Below are 19,823 nucleotides of genomic sequence, written 5' to 3'. Positions count from 1 at the left end.
TTTATGTCATTACTTGATTAATTTACTGAGGAAACGTTAGTTATTCCTAGTAGATGCTCTCTCAAGTAGATGCTCTCTCATTACTTGATTTATTGAAAACATGTTAAGTCTCATTACTTGATTTATTGAAAACATGTTTTAATATTCCTATAAATTATTATTTCATCATTTGAGTTATTAGAAATCCGATTGGTTTTGTCATTACTTGAATTATTAAAAAAAACAAAGATTCGTATATACTCTTGGTTGCATGGCTAGGTCTTTGCAATTAGAATTCCGGGTGGTTTTGTCATTACTTGAATTATTAAAAAAAAGCAAAGATTCGTATATACTCCTATAATTGTTGGTTGCATGGCTTAGTCTTTCCAAGAATTAAGCAAATTACTATAAACATAAAAATTTATAAGCGATATGGGTATCATCAACTCACCACCTCCTACCACCACTAATGCCACCGTTTTCCGCCGTCGATTATCTCAAACCACCACTTTTTGTCCCACTTGTTCCTCTACGGGCATCTTCTTCACCTTTTGTATGTCTTGTTCAGTTGTTCTTATGTTTATATGAATAACATAAATTAGATATGTTTTTTATAGTTAAATTTTTTTTTTCTTGTTTACATTTTTATATTAGCTAGCAACAATGTTCAAAAAAATAATTAACATAAACAATTAACTTACCACAAAAGCTTGGTTTTTCAAAGTAAAGTGTAAATTTCATCAAAATGATTGTAAATTTTATTTGATGGTTACTAATATATTTGTTTATTCAGCTTACAATTTTGTAGGTCACATAAAATCTGTAAACTTTAAGTGTCAAGCCATCCTCAAACCCTACGAAAAAGGTATGTGAATAGCGATATAGATTTTTTATGAGTAAGGTGTTTTGGATTTTGATAGCACAATGATATCTTTCAATATTAATAAATGAAAAAAAATTGACATACGTAAATCTCTATTCTCTACCTCCCTATCTTATTTTTTAATTTCTTTTTCCTATTAAAAGATATTTTAACTAAAATAATTTAGATGGGGATAACAATTTTTTTTATCAAACATTGAATTAAGAATCTCCCTATCTTATTTTTCAATTTCATTTTCTTATTAAACAATAGTTTAACTAAATATAATTTAGATAAGGATAATAACTTTTTTATCAAACTTTAAATTAATAATAATAGGTAATTTGTATTTTCTCCCTCTCCTTAGGAGATGGAAGTTTTATTTTCTTATAGAACCAGACAAACATATAAATTTTTAATTCTCATTTAAATTAGATTCAGTTAAATAATTTTTTTAATACTATTATTATTTAATATTTAATAGGATACATAATAAGAAAATAATATTAAATCACAAACTTAATGGAACTCTCTTATTTATTTATTATTTCTTTTATTTTTTTCATTTTTTAATAATCATTTAGTATTTCATTGGTTCTACCACGTGTAATACACATGTTTCTAACCTAATAATAAACAAAAGAAATAAATTTTAATAAGTACATAGTACATCGAATTTAGCATTCAAATATATATCTTGACGACCGTATGTGTTAATTGATTACATACTATTTATTTAACTCGTGCAGTAGACGAGATATTTTAAAGATATAACTATAACATGGGGTTCTAAACTAGTAATTAAATATTATAAAATTGTTAGACCATCTTCAACGCGAGAGGATGGGTACCATCTACTAACCATCCTCCCGTCAGTTTGTCATGCTTCTCTCCTCCCTCTCCCCATCCCTTTCTCACGATGCTCGTCTATGGCTATCCGTGGTCACAGATTTCACCCCCTCTCTATGGCTTCTCAAATTTACGAGTCACCAATGTGACCCTTTGCCCTAACCTTATAAGGTTGTGCAGATGTACTACAACATATTGAAATGCCGTTTGTGGAAGAGGATCATGCTATTAAGAATTATGTTAAATCCATCAAGTCAATTTTCGGTTCAGTGGATGACGGAGTGATATCTCCCTCGGCTTATGATACAGCTTGGGTTGCACTTATAGAAGGCGTCAATGAACAAAGTGGTGGTCCTCAATTCCCATCAAGTCTAGAGTGGATCGCAAACCATCAACTCCTCGATGGCTCATGGGGCGAATCCATGATATTTTCTATTTCTGATAGGCTTGTCAACACGTTGGCTTGCGTGATTGCTTTAACTACGTGGAAAGTCCATCCAGATAAGTGCAAAAAAGGTTAGAAATTTACAAATTGTGAGGTCATTACACCACACGAATTATTTTACACCACAAAATAATTAACTTCATGGAAATTTCATCGCAACATGCATTATTAGTTTAACGATATGCAGGACTAAACTTTGTGGAGGACAACATATACAAGCTTGGAGACCAGAATGAAGAACACAAGACACATGGTTTGGAATTAGTGTTCCCTGCACTCATTGAACTCGCGGGGAAACTAGATCTAAAAGTGCCAAATGATTCACCCGTCATAAAAGAGATGTACAAACGACGAGAAAGGAAGCTTTTAAAGTTAGTTCCTTAATTACCATTGTTTAATCGTTTAATAAACTTGAAATCAAAATACAAGACACTTGAAATTAATTACTAACCTATGATCTTTTTTGTTTAATTACTAATATTGAAAGGATCCCAAAAGAAAAAGTTCACAACACCCCAACGATCATGATTTATAGCTTGGAGGGGATGAAAGATTTGGAATGGGACAAGCTTCTAAAACTTCAATCAGAAAATGGATCCATTGTCTACTCTCCATCAGCAACTGCTTTTTCATTCATGCAAACTAAAGATCAAAAGTGTCTTACATATTTGACCAATCTTGTTCACAAGTTCAAAGGGGGAGGTAACTAATATCATGCATTTTAGTTATTTAAGTGGTAAAAAATAGTGAGTCCAACTAGTTCGTTAGATAACTGACCCTTGGGAAGGGAGATCTACCCTTCGACCAGCCAACATTCTGGTCTTTGGATGGGTCGGAGGAAAACATGCATGTGTGGATCTAACAGGGGTTTCCCCCTTGTGGACTTAGGGGGTAGTGCTTTCACGGCGGGTCAGGCTGTTTCGGGTAAAGTGACCAAACACGAGAAAGTGTGCCTTGACAACCAGCACGTGTTTATCTCATTTGCTTTTGATACTTTTGGTTTCCTGGCGTCAGAGACCGTAGGCCTTCTTAGTCGAGTTCAAAGGATCATGCATAGTAATGCTATGACCCCGAGTTCTATGGACGTAGTTTTTAAAAGACTTAGTTTTGCTATTCAAAAAGAGGTAGCGGCGCAGCTTGTTGCATGTTTACCTCAAAATCTAATATTGTTTGGGATTTATAAAAGTTCATAAATCTATAAAAGTTACAATTATGATGTAACTATAATAATGAGTTATCACACAATTTGGCATATTTTTATGTGAATATAGTTAATAAAGATACTCAACTCAACTCGATGCAGTTCCGCATGTATACCCAGTCGAAATATTTGAACAAATTTGGATGGTTGATCGGCTGCAACGTCTTGGAATCGCACGGTATTTTCAGTCTGAGATCAAGGAGTGTACTGATTATATATACAGGTATATATATGACAATTAACCTAAACTTTGAAAATCATCTTATTTTATTGCTAATTTTGGAGTAAACTGCCCAGCCATGATTTTGGTTATTTCAAAGTTATGGATTTAGTTCACACCAATCCAATGGCGAAGCTTGAAAATTTTCACCGAGGGGTCGGAAGTCACCAGATCTAAAAATTATATATAAGTAATTTTTTTTATAAAACCGGAGAGTCGAAAACGTATATATCTAACAAATTCTATACGAAACGTACATACATAACACTACTGAGCGAAAAGTTTGAGGGTCCCCCATGGCCCCTTGAAAGCTACGCCTCTGCACCAATCAAACGGTTACGTAAATAATAAAAATAACTAATCACTACTAGAAAAAACACCTTTCTTGACATGCATTACGTGTCATAAAAGGGTCTTCATGACACGCAAATGCGAGTCGTTGATTGAGGAGTCATAAAATTAACATGACATGCATTTGTGTGTCATGTTTTTATGACACACGTTTAATGACACACATTTAATGACACGCATTCATGACACACATTCATGACACTTATTTTATGACACGCATTCATGACACTCATTTTATGACATTTTTTAATGACACACGTTCATGACAAGCATTTATAACACATACGTATGACATTCATTTACGCGTGTCATGCTTTTAATTGTATCAATTTTTTTTATAAAATTACTAATTTGCCCTGGATACATGTATAATAACAAAAACAATAAATCTTTTTCATAAAACAAATACACATATATATATACCAAAACAATCCATTACATAATCATTTGTCAAGTATACTACAAATATTTTAACGTTAACAAAAAAAGAATTGTTTGTCAATACATTATCAACACCTAAAATACGATTTATAACTTAAAAATAGAGTTAACCGCATAAGTCGACCAATCTTCACGAATGTCATCTATATCCGCAGCCGAGTATTTTTCTACTCCTTTCCCAACCTGAGACAACAATTAAATAAAATAAATCTTAAAAATTAGAATTTAATCCTAATATATGAACTTAAGCATTTGTTTGGATATATAAGTACATATTTCTCTAATATACAGACTAAAATATGCCTAAACTTACGTTATCATTGTCAAGTATTTCAACTCCTTCGTAAGCTATCTCCTTCATGAACTTCATCACATAGTAGCCGCATTAAGTACCTCCTGGCTGACGTGGACACTACCACAATTAAAAATATCAAGAAATGTGAAACCATTGTGATTTAAGTTTAAACTAAAGGGTGTCAATATTTACCATATCATTACAACCACAATTTACATAAGGGATTAAGTGCTTACCCTAGCGTTAATCCATACGAGTTTAACCCTTATGTTGGCACCACTTTCTGAAGCATACACGGCCGTTGCCCTGTAAAAAATCAAAATTATATCAAAGTATATTCCAACTCTTTTATCATCCATTATGATAATTTTTATTACTTACGTATCAATAATTTGCCTCAACTGCTCATCGACACTTCTAGGCCGTAAGGAATCAAGATAATAGCAAGTAGTTGTTTTCAGGTTTAGTACTGCCAACACCCAATGGTTTCTTCAAAATCTAAAATCCAAAATTCAATCAAAATAAATTAAGATAATAGACCTTTACGAATACTTATTTAAAAGGAAAATCAAACCTTCGGACCTCTTTGTGATTTGTTCTCGTCTTCATCACGATCCGAACCAGAATTCGATTCCATGTCACAACAACAACCTATTTCTACATGATCCAAAGACAAATTAAGTAATAAAAGACAAATTCCATGTAATTTATTCTCTTCATCATAACCACCTGTATGTGTGTGTTCCTATATAAAACCATGTTTCACTTTGAAGTAAAAGGCATCTAGTAGAAGAACCTACAACAAGGTAAGTTCTTTACTATTTTTAATTATCATCTACACACTACATTTGTGATAGCAATTCTACGTAAATAAAAACACCATTCTTAATTTTGTCAATTGAATATTACTTGGAAGTAAGGTTTCTTGGGAGATAATTTAGATCTTCAAAGGTCTTTATGGTTAAAGCTGAGCTAAACAAGTTGACCTGTCTAGTAGGGGTGTTCATCGTCTGGTTCAACTGGTTTTTATGAAATTCTAGACCATACCACTAGCTACGGTTTTGAGAAACAACAAACCAAACCGGCCTGATTGAGCTAAACCGTCCAGTTTGTCGGTATACTGGTTCGGTTTTGACGGTTTAAAAGATTTTTTTTTCTTTAAATCATTAGCTTGTATAAAAATATTTAAAATAACAAAAGATGATTCATGGTGATAATACATATACATAACTACATATTCCAAAAAAAGAAAAAGAATAACAAAGCTTAAACGGCTGGTTCCAAGTTTCAAATTGGGTCGAACCATCAAAACCACCAGACCGGCAAACCATGAAAACAAACCGTTGGGATCTCTACCCGGTTGACTTGCTTTGATTTGGGTGATACAGTTTAATTCAACTGTTTTTGAACACCCCTCCTATCTAGCCCTCAAATGATTAACAGTCATTGAGCCAGGTTTGAGCCTAAAAATAAGCTTGTTTAAAAAACAAGCCCGAGTCAAAGCTTCATGTATCGAGCTTGAGAAGGGTCGGTAAGCCGTAAGCCTGGTATTTATATAATTCATTATAATAAAATTACGATAAAAAAACTAAATAGTATACCATATGTTATATACACACACACATTATAATTATAGATATGTATTAAAATAGTTATACCAGTATATAAATCAGATGATAAGATGAGCCGAGCCCGAGCTTTAGAAATGGAAACTAAGCTGAGATCAAGCTTGGTTGAACTCGGGCTTGGCTCGGCCTGTTAACACCCCTACCATATAACTAATATAAGCACAAAGTGTGTTTATCTAGCAATTATGACTACATATGAGAGCGTCTTAACTAGAATGTTGGTTCACCTTTCTAATGCCTCTTGTTACCAGTTACCCCAATGGCCAATTAGCTTGAAATAAAAGGCTTGTTCATGACAGAAATGTCGATAGTCAAGCTCAAAATATGAAGCTCGGAATCGAGTGCACTAATTTGATGGGCTCAAATTTTGGTATGGGCGCGAGCTCGTTTATGCTTGACTTATTTTGAGCTTCTAGTTACTAAACAAATCAAGAACTATATTATGATTGTGGCATTTTCACAAACACCTTGTGGGCATGAAATAGGATTTAACATATTATGAGTCATTAGATTTAGTATACCAGCATTTTCACAAACCCGAGGTTCAAATAGTATATACTCACTTTGTTATATCCAAACACGTGCCATCCGATCAATAAACGCTAGAAAAGGACATCACCTTTTGTGGTGAATTTGGGATTTTTTATGGTTCGATTCTGCTAGAAAAGCATCATCTATTGTGCATAATTTAGACATTTATGATTCATTACCTCGCAATATGATGTCGGGATTCTCATTCTTGTACCTTTATTCCACCCATCACATTAGAAAACACAGTCAATGAGTGGTTGGTTATATTATATCTGCCTTGCTCCTCCATGACCACCATCAACCGCAGCCCCTTTCAATACTAAGAAAAAATTAAGATTGAAATTTGCTTAGGTCACAGTTAGGGTTAGAAATTGGGATCATATGGATATTTTGGGGAAAGATTTGAATGCGATAGAGATTTTGAGCGGGGATTGAAATTTCATTCATTCAGAGGGAAATTAAAATGAATTTATGTTTAAATTCTAAATAAATTAGAGAATTTTTATGAGATAACATGCATTTATTCATAGTAATGGTTAATCATGTTTAACCATTGGTTGATTGTTGTTAGAGCATTCACATTCAATCCACCATATTTTCACCCTAAATTATACTAAAAAACACTACATTTTCTCTTTCCTTTTCAATTAAATAATATTTTTTATACCTTTATCATTATATTTTCTCTCTCCTCCACTCACAACCACTTTCAAAATATATTAAAAAATTATAGGGGGTGAACAGTGTCCCCCCAAATATACAGATGAACAGTAACATTTTCTCTTTCCTCCACTTACAACCACTTTTTATACTCTTTATATTTTAAAAACACCACACACATATTTAGTCTCGGTAGTTGATGTCATTATTGGTCACCGATTTAGGGGCTGTTTGGCAGCTTCTAAATGGTTAAGTGCTGAACTAGTAAGAGTAGGGATGAGTAAATCGTTCCCGGTACTGGTATCGAATTTACCGAACGGGTACTTTTTCGGTACCGATTCGATACCGACTTTTAGCATTTTTGGTACCGTTTCGATACCGGTATTTACCCTCAAATACCGGTACCGGTACCGAACCGGGTATATTCAGTACCGGTACTGGTACCCACTTTTGGGGATTTTCGGTACCGGACGGTACCGAGCTCATCCCTAAGTAAGAGGTCTGAACCATTAAGTGTTGAACCAGTAAGAGGTCTAACCATTAAGATCCAATATAATGTTTAACCCTTCAGAGGCAAATGTCTGACCAATTCAGGGTCTTAACCATTCAGACTCTATATAATACTTAACCATTCAGAGGCAAATGTCTTAACCATACAGACATCTGCTTACGAAACAAACAGTCTGAACCATTAAGTGCTGAACCAGGTAGAGGTCTGAACCATTAAGAGGTAAACAAATAGCCCCTTAGTGATGCTCATTTATAGACATGAGTAACCCGTTATAGCTAGAGATTAGGGGTGTTAAACGGGTCTTATTCGCGGGTTGGAGGGTTTAACCGAGCCCAACCTTAAAATTTTTTACGAACCCGAAAATTGTGTCATACATATGAACCCGAACACGACCCAAATATCAGTGGGTTGATTCGAACACGATCCATTCAACCCAAATTTTTTAATTTTATATATCTTTATCGCAAATTAATGTATTAAAATTAAATTATTACAATAAAAAAACACACATATATACAGTACAATACAATACAATTACAATTTAACTATAAAATACTATATCAATTTCTCTTTTAAAGTTATATTTATGACAATACACACCTAACGTAATTTATGACATAAAAAAATATTGTAAAAAATAAAATATAATGTAAATGGGTTAACATGTACCTGACCCATTTAGCTAATCGGGTTCGTGGATTCAACCTGAAATTGACCGAAATCCGTTTAGACTAAACCCAAACCCGCGAAACTTGTGTTAGGTTAATGTCTCATGTTAGATATTCGCACCCTTACAGTAGGGATTGAAATGGGTCGAGCATTAGTACCCTCGTACCATAGCCAGTTGTAAAATTGTGTCTCATACCCGACACAATACCCGTCGAGTATTTATTGGGTAATTACTAGTTGGGTATTGGGCATACCGCCTATATGGGGTATATTCATTAGTTTGTTAAAAGATACACATTGAAAGTTATTTTCACATAACAAACCTACTAAAATAAAGCCCTAAAAGACAAAGGTTAAGGGAAAATGAAAATATACATAAAAAACTTTGTATATACCCGACACATACCCGTCGAGTATTTATTGGGTAATTACTAGTTGGGTATTGGGCATACCGTCGATATTGGGTATATTCATTAGTTTGTATATTCATAATTAGTCTGTCTCCCCCACCACATCGTCCCCTTCACCTCCTTCCAACATCTATGGCTTCACTCTCCCTCGACGACAGGATGATCGTCTCCTTTTATCACCCCAAACAATTGATCTCTAATCATTTCACTTCACGGACGTCGAAAGGATAATTGTGGTGTGTGGCGAAAACAAAGATCCCCGGCTCCACCGGTAGTCGGTAAGGTTGACTTCTTTTCTTCTCGTTAAAATCCTGATTTTATTGACAAAATGTCCTTCTCGTTAACAGAAATAATGGATGAAATTAACCCAGTGGACTAAAATGGCAATGGTGAAATCTTTTTGGACCCACATGCGAAAAATGAAACCTTTGGACTAAATTGGCAAAATAACCCAAACCACAAGGACTAAAATGGCATTTAACTTTTTAATTAAACTTGCAACCCTTACGAAAAATGTTGCATTAGATCTTCTAATGCAACTTTTGTACTCATTGAAGTTGCATTAGAGTCAAATGCAACTTATTTGAAAAAAGTTGCATTAGATCTATTTTCTAGTAGTGATATATATTAGATATATATCACTTTTCATAAGTTCGTACAATTTTTTCTCTTTAACAGTTTTCAAGTTTTTCCCATGATTTGCTATTGGAAATTAACCATGATGTCCATATTACATAAACAACAACTGCTATAGGAAATCAACTCTTATGTTTATATAATGTTTTTTTATGACGTTAAAAAGATGACACACGAAAACAGTTTCATAAATTTATTAAATTTTGTAAAACCATGACATTTTTTCTTGACACGCATTTAAATGTCATAAAATAAGCGCGTGTCATTATTCGCGTGTCAAGATAGATCTTGTTTTTTATTACGCTAAAATGATGACACACAAAAAAGTGTGTCATGAATATATTGAATTTTGTAAAACCATGACATTTTTTTTCTTGACAGGCACTTTCGAATGTCATAAAATTAGTGTGTGTCATTGTTTGCATGTCAAGATAAATCTTGTTTTTTTTATGACGTTAAAATCATGACACACAAAAAAGAATGTCATAGATTTATTAAATTTTGTAAACCATGACATTTTTTTCTTGACTTACACTTTTGAATGTCATAAAATATGTGTGTGTCATTGTTCGCGTGTCAAGAGAAGTGTATTTTCTAGTAGTGAATGTACCCTTATACAGTTAAAGAAAAAAAAATTAATAAATAATATTTTATTATTTTTTTCTGTTTAGTGGTAAAATGATCATTTTATAATCATTTTACATGCATGGATTTAACAATTTTTTAACGTAAACGTATAGCAAGTGTGTAATATACTTGTAATTTAGCCATAAACATGTCCACTCTTTTTGCACAACCATCAACATATATTTTTAAAAGTAATTCTTACTAAGCTATAGTTTTAAAGTATAATTATTATTAATTTTAAGTAACGTAATAATTATTATTGTTGTTCATCTTATTTTAGTGTAATAATTAGTATAACAAATGTTTGAAGGTATTGGGACGGACAAGCAATCGGGATTACAAGATATTGCAATTTGCCAGATATCGACGACACATGTATGGGATTTCGGGTTTTAAGAACTAATGGTTATCAGGTTTCTCCTGGTTAGTTTCATCAAAAAAATCAATACTTGAGTAAATTTTGTTGTTATCTAATTACAACACCAAACAACAACCATACCCAGTATAATCTCACCTATAGCCAAGCTATAGATAGGGTCTGGGGAGGGTGGGATGTAGGCAAGCCTTACCTCTATCCCATAGGATAGAGAGGCCGCTTCCAGTGAGACCCCCAGCTCCTAAACCAAATCCAGATATAAGAGTCAAATAAACATACAAAAGTACAACAATAACAACCATACCCAGTGAATCCTACAAATTGCAAAGCTACTTATAGGGTCTGGGGAGGGTGAGATGTAGATAGACCTTGCCTCTATCCCTAGGAATAGAGAGACTACTTCTTGGGAGACCCTCGACTCCAAAACGAATAGCATACCAACATACCAAGTCAAAGAATATAGAAAAAAAAGAAGTCACCAATACCAAGAAAGTGATCAATTATGATCGAGCTTGGTATGTTGTTATCTAATTATGATCAATTAATGTTTAACAAAACGTGATAGATGTGCTTCGACATTTCGAGAAAGATGGACAGTTTGTTTGTTATCCTGGGCAATCATCAGAAGCTGTGACCGCGATGTTCAATCTATATCGAGCTTCTCAAGTGCTTTTTCCTGGAGAGAAAATCCTAGATGATGCCAAGAAATTTTCTTACAATTTCTTGACTGAAAAACGATCAACCAACGAGCTTCTTGATAAATGGCTCATCACAAAGGACTTGCCTGGGGAGGTACGTACCAAACAATAGTATCAATTATACTAAAGTGAAAATTTTAAATTATGTTAATCACAGCTTGTTGTCCGTTTACCAACTAACAATCTCGATGTAAATTTATAAAAGCTAATCAATTGTGTGAATGTTTATTACAAAAAGTTAACTATCAATAGACTTGCGTTGCGTCCAATAAACAGCTTCTAAAAATCATAAACAGGTTGTATACGCGCTTGATGTGCCATGGTACGCGAGTTTACCTCGACTCGAGGCAAGATATTACTTGGAACAATATGGAGGTGAAGACGACATATGGATAGGAAAAACCCTTTACAGGTGTTAGGTTATCTATGTAGAAATGCATCTTAATTTCTTGTTTTATTTCGTATTAGATATAAAATTGGTAAGATTTTCTGCACTACGCTGCGAGGTTTTGATCGATATTTATTTTGGTTTAGTATAGCAACCCAAAGAAATATGCTCAAAAGAACATCGACACATTTTTACAATGAACGAAAACGATAAAAATAAATTTAAATGAGACAAGGGGACGGGCTGATTTTAAATTAATTGTAAAGGGAAACGTAAATGTTATCTAAAATATAAGAGTTAATTACACAGATGGACCGTGTGGTTTATAGTTAGTTTTGCGTTTGGGTACTAACGTTTTTTTAACAGGTTTAGGTTTCATGGTTTCAATTTCATAACACCTTTTGGTACTAACACCAAACTTAGTTAATTTTAATGTTAAATTTCAGTAAAATGACTAAAATAACCTTCCATTTTAAAAGGACCATTTGTGTCATTACTTTATTTTTAATTCAAAGGACCATTTGTGTCATTACTCTATTTTTAGTTATTAGAACGAATACGCGATTAAGCTGATTAATATTTTTAATAATTTTCATTAACTTACAAAAGATTAAATGCGTGTATTCGTTCTAATAACTAAAAATAGAGTAATGACACAAATGGTCCTTGAAATTAAAAATTGAGCAGTGACATAAATGGCCCTTTTAAAATGGAAGGGTATTTTAATCATTTACTGAAATTTAACATTAAAATTAACTAAGTTTGGTGTTAGTACCCAAAGGTGTTACGAAATTGAAATCATGAAACCTGAACCTGTTAAAAAAAGTTAGTACCCAAAGACAAAACTAGCTATAAACCATAGGGTTCATCTGTGTAATTAACTCTAAATACAACTTTAATGAAAAGAAACGTAAAACTACAACATTAAACATTAAGAAAGTAAAATAATAATAATAATAATAATAATAATAATAATAATAATAATAATAATAATAATAATAAAGTCTAGAAAAAAACACAAGAAGGAAACAAAAAAGGCAATAGGATAAAAACACTATTCACACAACTTGCTAATTGGAATTTACATCAAAACGTAGGCCAATTGAAAACGTACGTAAAAATAAGCACGAAAACTTATTATATTTGGCTTGACATATTTTCTAAGAAAATTTACGTCAAAACGTAAACCAATTAAAAGTGTACATAATAATAAGCATAAGAACATATTATATTCGACCCAACTCATTTCCGGAAAAAATTTACGTCTAAACATAAATTAACTTCAATTTATACTGACACTTACATAAAAATAAATACATAAAACTCGATTATAAAGTCTTTAAAAAGTTAAGATGTTGTAATTGTCAATACTAAAAGTTCGGGGATAAAAATATAACAAACAAAAACTTAACAGAGAAAGAAAAAAAAAAGTAAAAAGTTCAAGTCCACTATTCACCAACTTTCCTAATTCCTAATTTCTTAATTCCTAATTTCTTAATTTCTTAATTCTTAATTTATTAATTCTTAATTGTACTATAGCTAATATAATTTATTTAAATGGGTGGATGTAGGATGGAAAATATTAGCAATAACCAGTATCTCGAGATGGCCAAATTGGATTACAATCAATGCCAAACAATTCATCAATTGGAATGGACCAATATCCAAAAGTATGTTAATTCTTATTCAGCTTTTGATTTATGGTATTTTATTTGGTTAGTACTTAGAGTAAAGTACAATTTCAGTCCCTGTAGTTTATACCCGTTCTCACATACAGACCCTATTTGTCAATTTCGACTATTCCAAATCCTGTGGTTGTCAATTGTGTAGGTCCAGAAATGATCTTGAACACAATATTTCTTATTGTAAATATAAGAACTAGTGCGGAATTCTAGTAAATCTATCAAACCAAGCAAAGAACACAATCAATAACACGAGTATAAATAACATGAGTATATCAATTTAAAGTTCACTTGTATTGATTTCAGAAGAGTTTCGGTACAATGACAAACATGAAATGTTCCTCACTCTCTGAAATATGCTCTACCTATTACAAATGACAATGTAGATACTTATACCACATACATGCAGGTCTTTAATCAACAGTCAATAAGATCCAACCGACAGTCTCCAACATTAAACAACAGTTCACTATCGTTTGATCAAGGAAATCGACAGTCCAAGTCTGAAGATAAAACATATTGAACTCAATCGACAGTTATTCATAGTCAATTGATTCATTGTCGGTTGTTATGAAACACTGTCAATTGAACAACATACAAATCAAAATGTTGTCCAAGTCAACACAGGAGGATGTCATGACTTGGTTGACTTACACAAAGTCAAACTAAACAAAACCGAATGTTTATACAAAGACCAAATTAGATACATGACAAAATGAATACAAGCTACAGACAAAAGTTTATCAACGAATTGCAATCAATAACATCCCTCTCTCTAATTGGACGTTTGTAATCCTATGAAAAGACTAAAATACCCCCACAAGTTTATTTACTTTATCAATCCCTGCATTTGTAATTCATACATTCCCTCCAAATTCAAAAATCTTTCCTAATCTAGTAACTTACCACCGAAACCAATTAACCAACCACCAAAATGATGTTAGTAACAACAAGAACAACAGATTAACACATGTAACCTGAGTTGAATGTGGTTTATAACTTGAACCGGGTTTGACCTTTACAACTTAAACTGCGTTTGACCTTTAGAACTTGAACTAGGTTTGACTTTTAGAACTTGAATTGGGTTTGACCCTTACAACTTCTACTAAGATTTACTTTTAGAACTTGGAACTGGCTTCATTATCACATGTTTGATCAGTTGATCAAATAGTTCAAGGTATGCCTTCCAAAATGTATGTATGATCCCTGTTCAAGTTATAACTAAATCCTATTGTGCATAACAAAGTCTATGATACCTGTTTAAGTTATAACTAAATCCTATTTGTGCAAACCAAAGTCTATGATCCATGTTCAAGTTATAACTAAGTCCTATTGTGCATAACAAAGCCTAAATCTTATTGTACTTTGATCAAGTTAAAGGCTTGATTATCACAACCTTGACTGAATAAGCATGTTGCAATATGTCCATACAATCTATTGTGTATAACTGTCCTGTACCATCAACACCTACATTATAACTAACTCCTATTGTGCATAATTGTCTTGTACCATCAACACCCACATTATAACGAAATCCTACAATAAACCAACAATATGAACCAGCATCAAAGTCCTACTACCAAGATTGAAAGTATCAAACAAAAACCAATAACATGGCCACATCAAAGGCATTATGCCAACATGAACCATCAATAACAGTACCTAAAGTAACATGCCCACATCAGTAATAATATCAAACAAAAAACAATAACAATATAAACCTCCAGCTACAAGTTTAAAACATTCAAAAGTTGCATATTAAATACATAATTGCAAAATGGGTTTACCTTGATCATTAAGAACTAAAACCCAAAAATATGCATCATAAATATGGGGTTTTAATCACCCTAAACAACACCAACACTTCCAAACCGCACAATCTTGATTATGATTCTCACATTACACCTCATCAACGTCATTCAACTGTCTTGAGTACTTACTAGGTTGTTAAGAGAAATCAAGGCAATGTGGTACATGTTACTTGTTTAGATCACATAACCAAAGCATATGTGAATATCTTGCCCTCGATCAGAGTAGTAATTAGGGGACTTGGGGTTGATTGGAGAACTTCATTGGGAGCCGGTGGGGTTTTTGGGGTAAAGGGAGTGAATTGATGCTTATAAAAGAAGATTGAGGATTGATATGGTTGACAGGGGGTAGTTTGGGTGAAATTACAAGTTTGCCCCTGTCAAAATTATCTATTTGGACTGTCAACTAACGATACTTAGGGAGAGGGGTGTTATTGATTGCAATTGACAACCACATGGACTGGAATGGTCGAAATTGGCAAATAGGGTCTATATGTGAGAATGGGTGTAAACCACAGGGGCTGAAATTGAACTTTACTCTAGTATTTATATGTACCCAATACTTGTTCTCCATAAATTCTAAAAAAGTTACAATTGTAAAATTCTAATAGGTGGTATGCACATTTAAATATTAAAGAGACCATAAACACTAGACTTTTAAATTCCTATTATGAGGCAGCAACAAGCATATTCGAGCCAGAAAGATGCAACAAACGAGTTGCTTGGGCCAAAACGAATGTGATAGTAAACACCATTACCTCATTCTTTGCGAGACCCCATTTATCGAATACTGGCATTCAAGCGTTTGCATATGAATTCACCAACACACAACACCATGAGAAAAATCGAAAACCATGGGACGGGATGATGAACGCACTACATGAAACCCTCAACGAGATCTCGTTGAACACAAGGGTGGCTTATGGCGTAGATATCTACCCACACCTCCATAGCATTGTAAGTTATTTTTCATATGTGAAATAAGTACTCACTACTAGAAATCTGTGAAGTTTTCTATGTCAAACAGATGTAAAGGGAAGTATTGAAAATTTGAAAAACTGAAAAGCTTACGGAAAAAGCAAAATCAAATAACTAAATAAACATGTAAACATTGTGTATGTGGTGCAAATGTCTAGTTCGTTGAGACGTTTTCATTTATATTTTACGCCTTATAACAAGAGTTGTGTCCTTGTAACTTGAACCTTTTTCAGTTCACTCGGTTTTGTAAAATGAGTCCACCAATTATTTTATAGTTAGCTTTGTATCACAAATAGAAAAATGTGAAATTGTTGAGTTTGTTTTAACGGTGAATGCTTCAAAAGTCTAGCGAGCAACTTAAAGATTTATAGTTACACAAGTTGAAGGTCAAATTTTGGTCCATGCTTATGATTTTTTTCTACCAATATTAGGCTTTAGTTATGTGTGTTTAATGAAAATATAGCTTATTGCAGTAATCTAACTTATCTAAAAGCAAAATGGATCATGAATATGCCACAACATTGTACGTATACTTTATATTCTTCATAAACTCTTTTTCTCATTATGTTTAAATTGTATGAAAATAAGTGGAAGGTGTGGTTGTTAAACTTACAAAATGGAGTGGACAAAGTAGAAGGAGAAGCTGAACTTATAGTTAAAACGATAAATCTGTGTAGCAGCCAATGCTTATTAGATGAGTCATTCTCTCATCCTCAATATCAACGTCTCTCCTCCATCATAAATGATATTTGTCACCAAATCTCTCACAAGGTAAGCAAAGATGTTATTGCATTGTATTCTTTTAGTTAATTTTTTTAATCAAATGGAGTACTATACACATGTGTTTAGGGTAATCGTACCATAAGCTTTGAGATCGAGTCCAAAATGCAAGAACTTGTGCAACTCGTGCTATGTGACTCACCCGACGATCTTGATACTACTTCGAAGCAGACGTTTTTAATGGTGGCCAAAACTTTCTACTACAGAGCTTTATTTGATCCCGAAACTATAAACCAACACATTGGTAAAGTATTGTTCGAAAATGTAATCTGATAGTGATTGTGTGAAACTTGATTATTTCAGATGGAAGATTGCCAATGTATCTTCGATTTAATTATTGTTGAAGTAAGCTTGTAAAATAGGATGCAAAATTCCTCTTCTGATTGTCTAGACTTGTATTAGTGATGTTATTTGTTACATTGAAGACGGTTATCTTTCTCGCAACTTCAAGTTAGCGAAATATATATTCATTGTTTTTTTTTGGTTATTGTAGTGTCAACTATCATTTTAGTACAATTGGATTTACTTTATGACCAAATGAGAAAGTATAATAAACATTGATAAGAGATAGGAGATGTAGAGGATACGCTAAATCAAGAGCACCATTGAACCTTAATGGTTCTGAGGGGCAAGGCCCCTAGACCATGGTGGTTCCATGGGTGTACCAACCCATGGCTAGGATCCTAGGCACCCTGGTGAAGTTCAAGAGGCAATGCCTCTAATGGGGATTGAACTCATTGAAGAAATTTTACTTTCCTTGTTTGTTATAAACTGGAAAATGCTTCGGATTTACATAATTGGTGATAAGTTGTATATAAAAATATGAACATTGGCAAATGGTCATTAGTGACAACTGACCATCAATGGTGTAATAATACCTAATCATCAGTATCAGTATCAACTAGCAAGTCAAGTGCAATCGGCTATCAATGCCACTAAGACTATTGGTGGCATGGCAACTTAAGTTACCACTGTTAGATCTTTCTGTAGAGAGTTATCTACTGCAATAACCACCAACTGAAACATTGTGATGGTTCAACCCCTCTATAAATAAAGTTCATCAAATCTGTTATACCAACAAAATGTAGTAGTGACAAAATCATTATCAAACAATAAAACAATGAGGTAGATAAATATACAATTAGAATAGGCAACAATTTCTAACCTATAAATTTCCAACCAATTTTTGCTTTCTCTTGTTGTAATTTATGCATTGTGAGTTTTTCAAAAAAGTTTTGGCATTTTTCATTTTTAACTTAAAGGTTTTTATGTTTAACATTTTAACCCTTTTGACTTTTTTACCTTTAACCCAAAACTTTTCATCTTTAACAACTTAACCCCAACATTTTTTTTTCAACTTTCTAACCCCATAATTTTCATCTTTCGCAAATTTTTCGATTTACGGTTCGTTTTAAATTTTGGGAGTTAACACGCCGCAATATACATGTGGGGTTCAACGTTTTTTTCGTCTGTGCTTTCCCGTTTGAACGGCCCGTCGCAACGCGTCAATTTTTCCCGTTTGATAGATTCGTAGCAACATGCGGGTCGTAAATCGATTTAGTTATTTTTTTCTATGTTTCGGTCTAATTTCTTCGCACTAACACGCCACATTGAGCGTGTGTGGTTCAACGTTTTTACGACCTTTTCTGATGTTGGTGGTCGTTGGTGGTCGTTGGCAGTGGTGTGGCATTGGTGCTATTTGGAACGGTTTTACGAAGGTCTTTAATAAATTAAGTTCGCAACATGCATGTGGGGTTCAACGTTTTTTTCGTCTGTGCTTTCCCGTTTGAAAGGCCCGTCGCAATGCGTCAATTTTTCCCGTTTGATAGATTCGTAGCAACCTGCGGGTCGTAAATCGATTTAGTTATTTTTTTCTACGTTTCTACGTTTCGGTCTAATTTCTTCGCACTAACACACCACATTGAGCGTGTGTGGCTCAACGTTTTTACGACCTTTTCTGATGTTGGTGGTCGTTGGCAGTGGTGTGGCACTGGTGCTACTTGGAACGGTTTTGCGAAGGTCTTTAATAAATTAAGTTTTTTACTAATAATTTGTTTCGAGTTTACCCTATACTTTCTTTACTTAAAAAAACAAATTATTTACGTGCATATTTTTATGTACGTCTCGGTATAAATTTGATTTGCTCTACGTTTTGACGTAAACTTTTTTCGAAAACGAGTTAGCTCAAATATAATACATTTTCTTTAAAAAAACATTTTACGTGCATATTTTAATGTACGTTTTGGTATAAATTAGAGTTAGTCTACGATTCAACGTAAGTTTTTTTGGGAAACGATTCAGGTCAAATATAATATGCTTTCGTGCTTATATTATGGATGTTTCGGAATTTTGTTTCGAACCGAGTGGAGTCAAATTGTGGTTTCATCTTTTTCTTTTTTAAAAGCTCTAATTAATCCCTTTTGATTTTACGTGTCAATTTTTTCTTTTATACTCGTTACGTTTCCTATGTACGATTTGGGTCACATACACGTGTTAGTTTTTTCTTTTATATCCGTTACGTTTTCTATGTACGAGTCGGGTCACATATAATATGTGATGATTGTACATTTAAACTCGATTTACTTTACGCTTTGAGCCAATCGCAATGCTTATATAAGTTATATAGAGTTCACTTGGATATGTTGAAACGTGTGTTTTCATATGGTTAACATATCATATAACGTTTGTACTAATTGATTCGATGTTTATAATGTACCCCGCCGCAACGCGCGTAGGTGTTATTCCTGGTTTAAAAAAAAATATATAGATCATCTTGAACAATTATTCGTGACAAAATC

At 33.3% G+C, this 19,823-nt stretch overlaps 1 protein-coding gene and 1 long non-coding RNA gene across 7 annotated transcripts; one reads left to right on the top strand and one right to left on the bottom strand.

The window, feature by feature from the left end:
- Nucleotides 1-411: 411 nt before the first annotated feature.
- On the top strand, nucleotides 412-17,512 carry LOC110870365 ((-)-kolavenyl diphosphate synthase TPS28, chloroplastic). Of its 3 annotated transcripts, none has more exons than XM_035976437.1 (13): nucleotides 412-532; nucleotides 773-844; nucleotides 1,871-2,206; nucleotides 2,323-2,506; nucleotides 2,623-2,837; nucleotides 3,439-3,559; nucleotides 10,626-10,690; nucleotides 11,257-11,483; nucleotides 11,686-11,801; nucleotides 13,349-13,447; nucleotides 15,879-16,224; nucleotides 16,834-17,016; nucleotides 17,095-17,512. In XM_035976437.1, the coding sequence occupies exons 1-13, from the start codon at nucleotides 412-414 to the stop codon at nucleotides 17,296-17,298; spliced, it is 2,289 nt and encodes a 762-aa protein (XP_035832330.1). In that variant the 3' UTR covers nucleotides 17,299-17,512. The 3 variants fall into 3 exon arrangements, with proteins under 3 accessions (XP_035832330.1, XP_021975245.1, XP_035832460.1); XM_022119553.2 differs by having other exon boundaries at nucleotides 10,626-10,738; XM_035976567.1 differs by lacking the exons at nucleotides 10,626-10,690; nucleotides 11,257-11,483; nucleotides 11,686-11,801.
- LOC110870373 lies at nucleotides 4,307-7,286 on the bottom strand. 4 transcript variants are annotated; one of them, XR_002553147.2, is made up of 6 exons: nucleotides 6,982-7,286; nucleotides 5,218-5,300; nucleotides 5,025-5,141; nucleotides 4,880-4,949; nucleotides 4,662-4,760; nucleotides 4,307-4,531 (listed from the first exon to the last, which is right to left on the bottom strand). It is a non-coding gene; the product is annotated as an uncharacterized LOC110870373 (long non-coding RNA). The 4 variants fall into 4 exon arrangements; XR_004865944.1 differs by having other exon boundaries at nucleotides 5,226-5,300; nucleotides 6,499-7,285; XR_002553146.2 differs by having other exon boundaries at nucleotides 5,226-5,300; nucleotides 6,982-7,284.
- Nucleotides 17,513-19,823: the final 2,311 nt, after the last annotated feature.

The sequence above is a fragment of the Helianthus annuus genome, chromosome 1 (genome assembly GCF_002127325.2).
Source record: "Helianthus annuus cultivar XRQ/B chromosome 1, HanXRQr2.0-SUNRISE, whole genome shotgun sequence".
Classification (NCBI taxonomy): domain Eukaryota; kingdom Viridiplantae; phylum Streptophyta; class Magnoliopsida; order Asterales; family Asteraceae; genus Helianthus; species Helianthus annuus.
The sequence above is the reverse complement of the archived record's forward strand: the minus strand, read 5'-3'. Positions and strand labels throughout refer to the sequence as shown.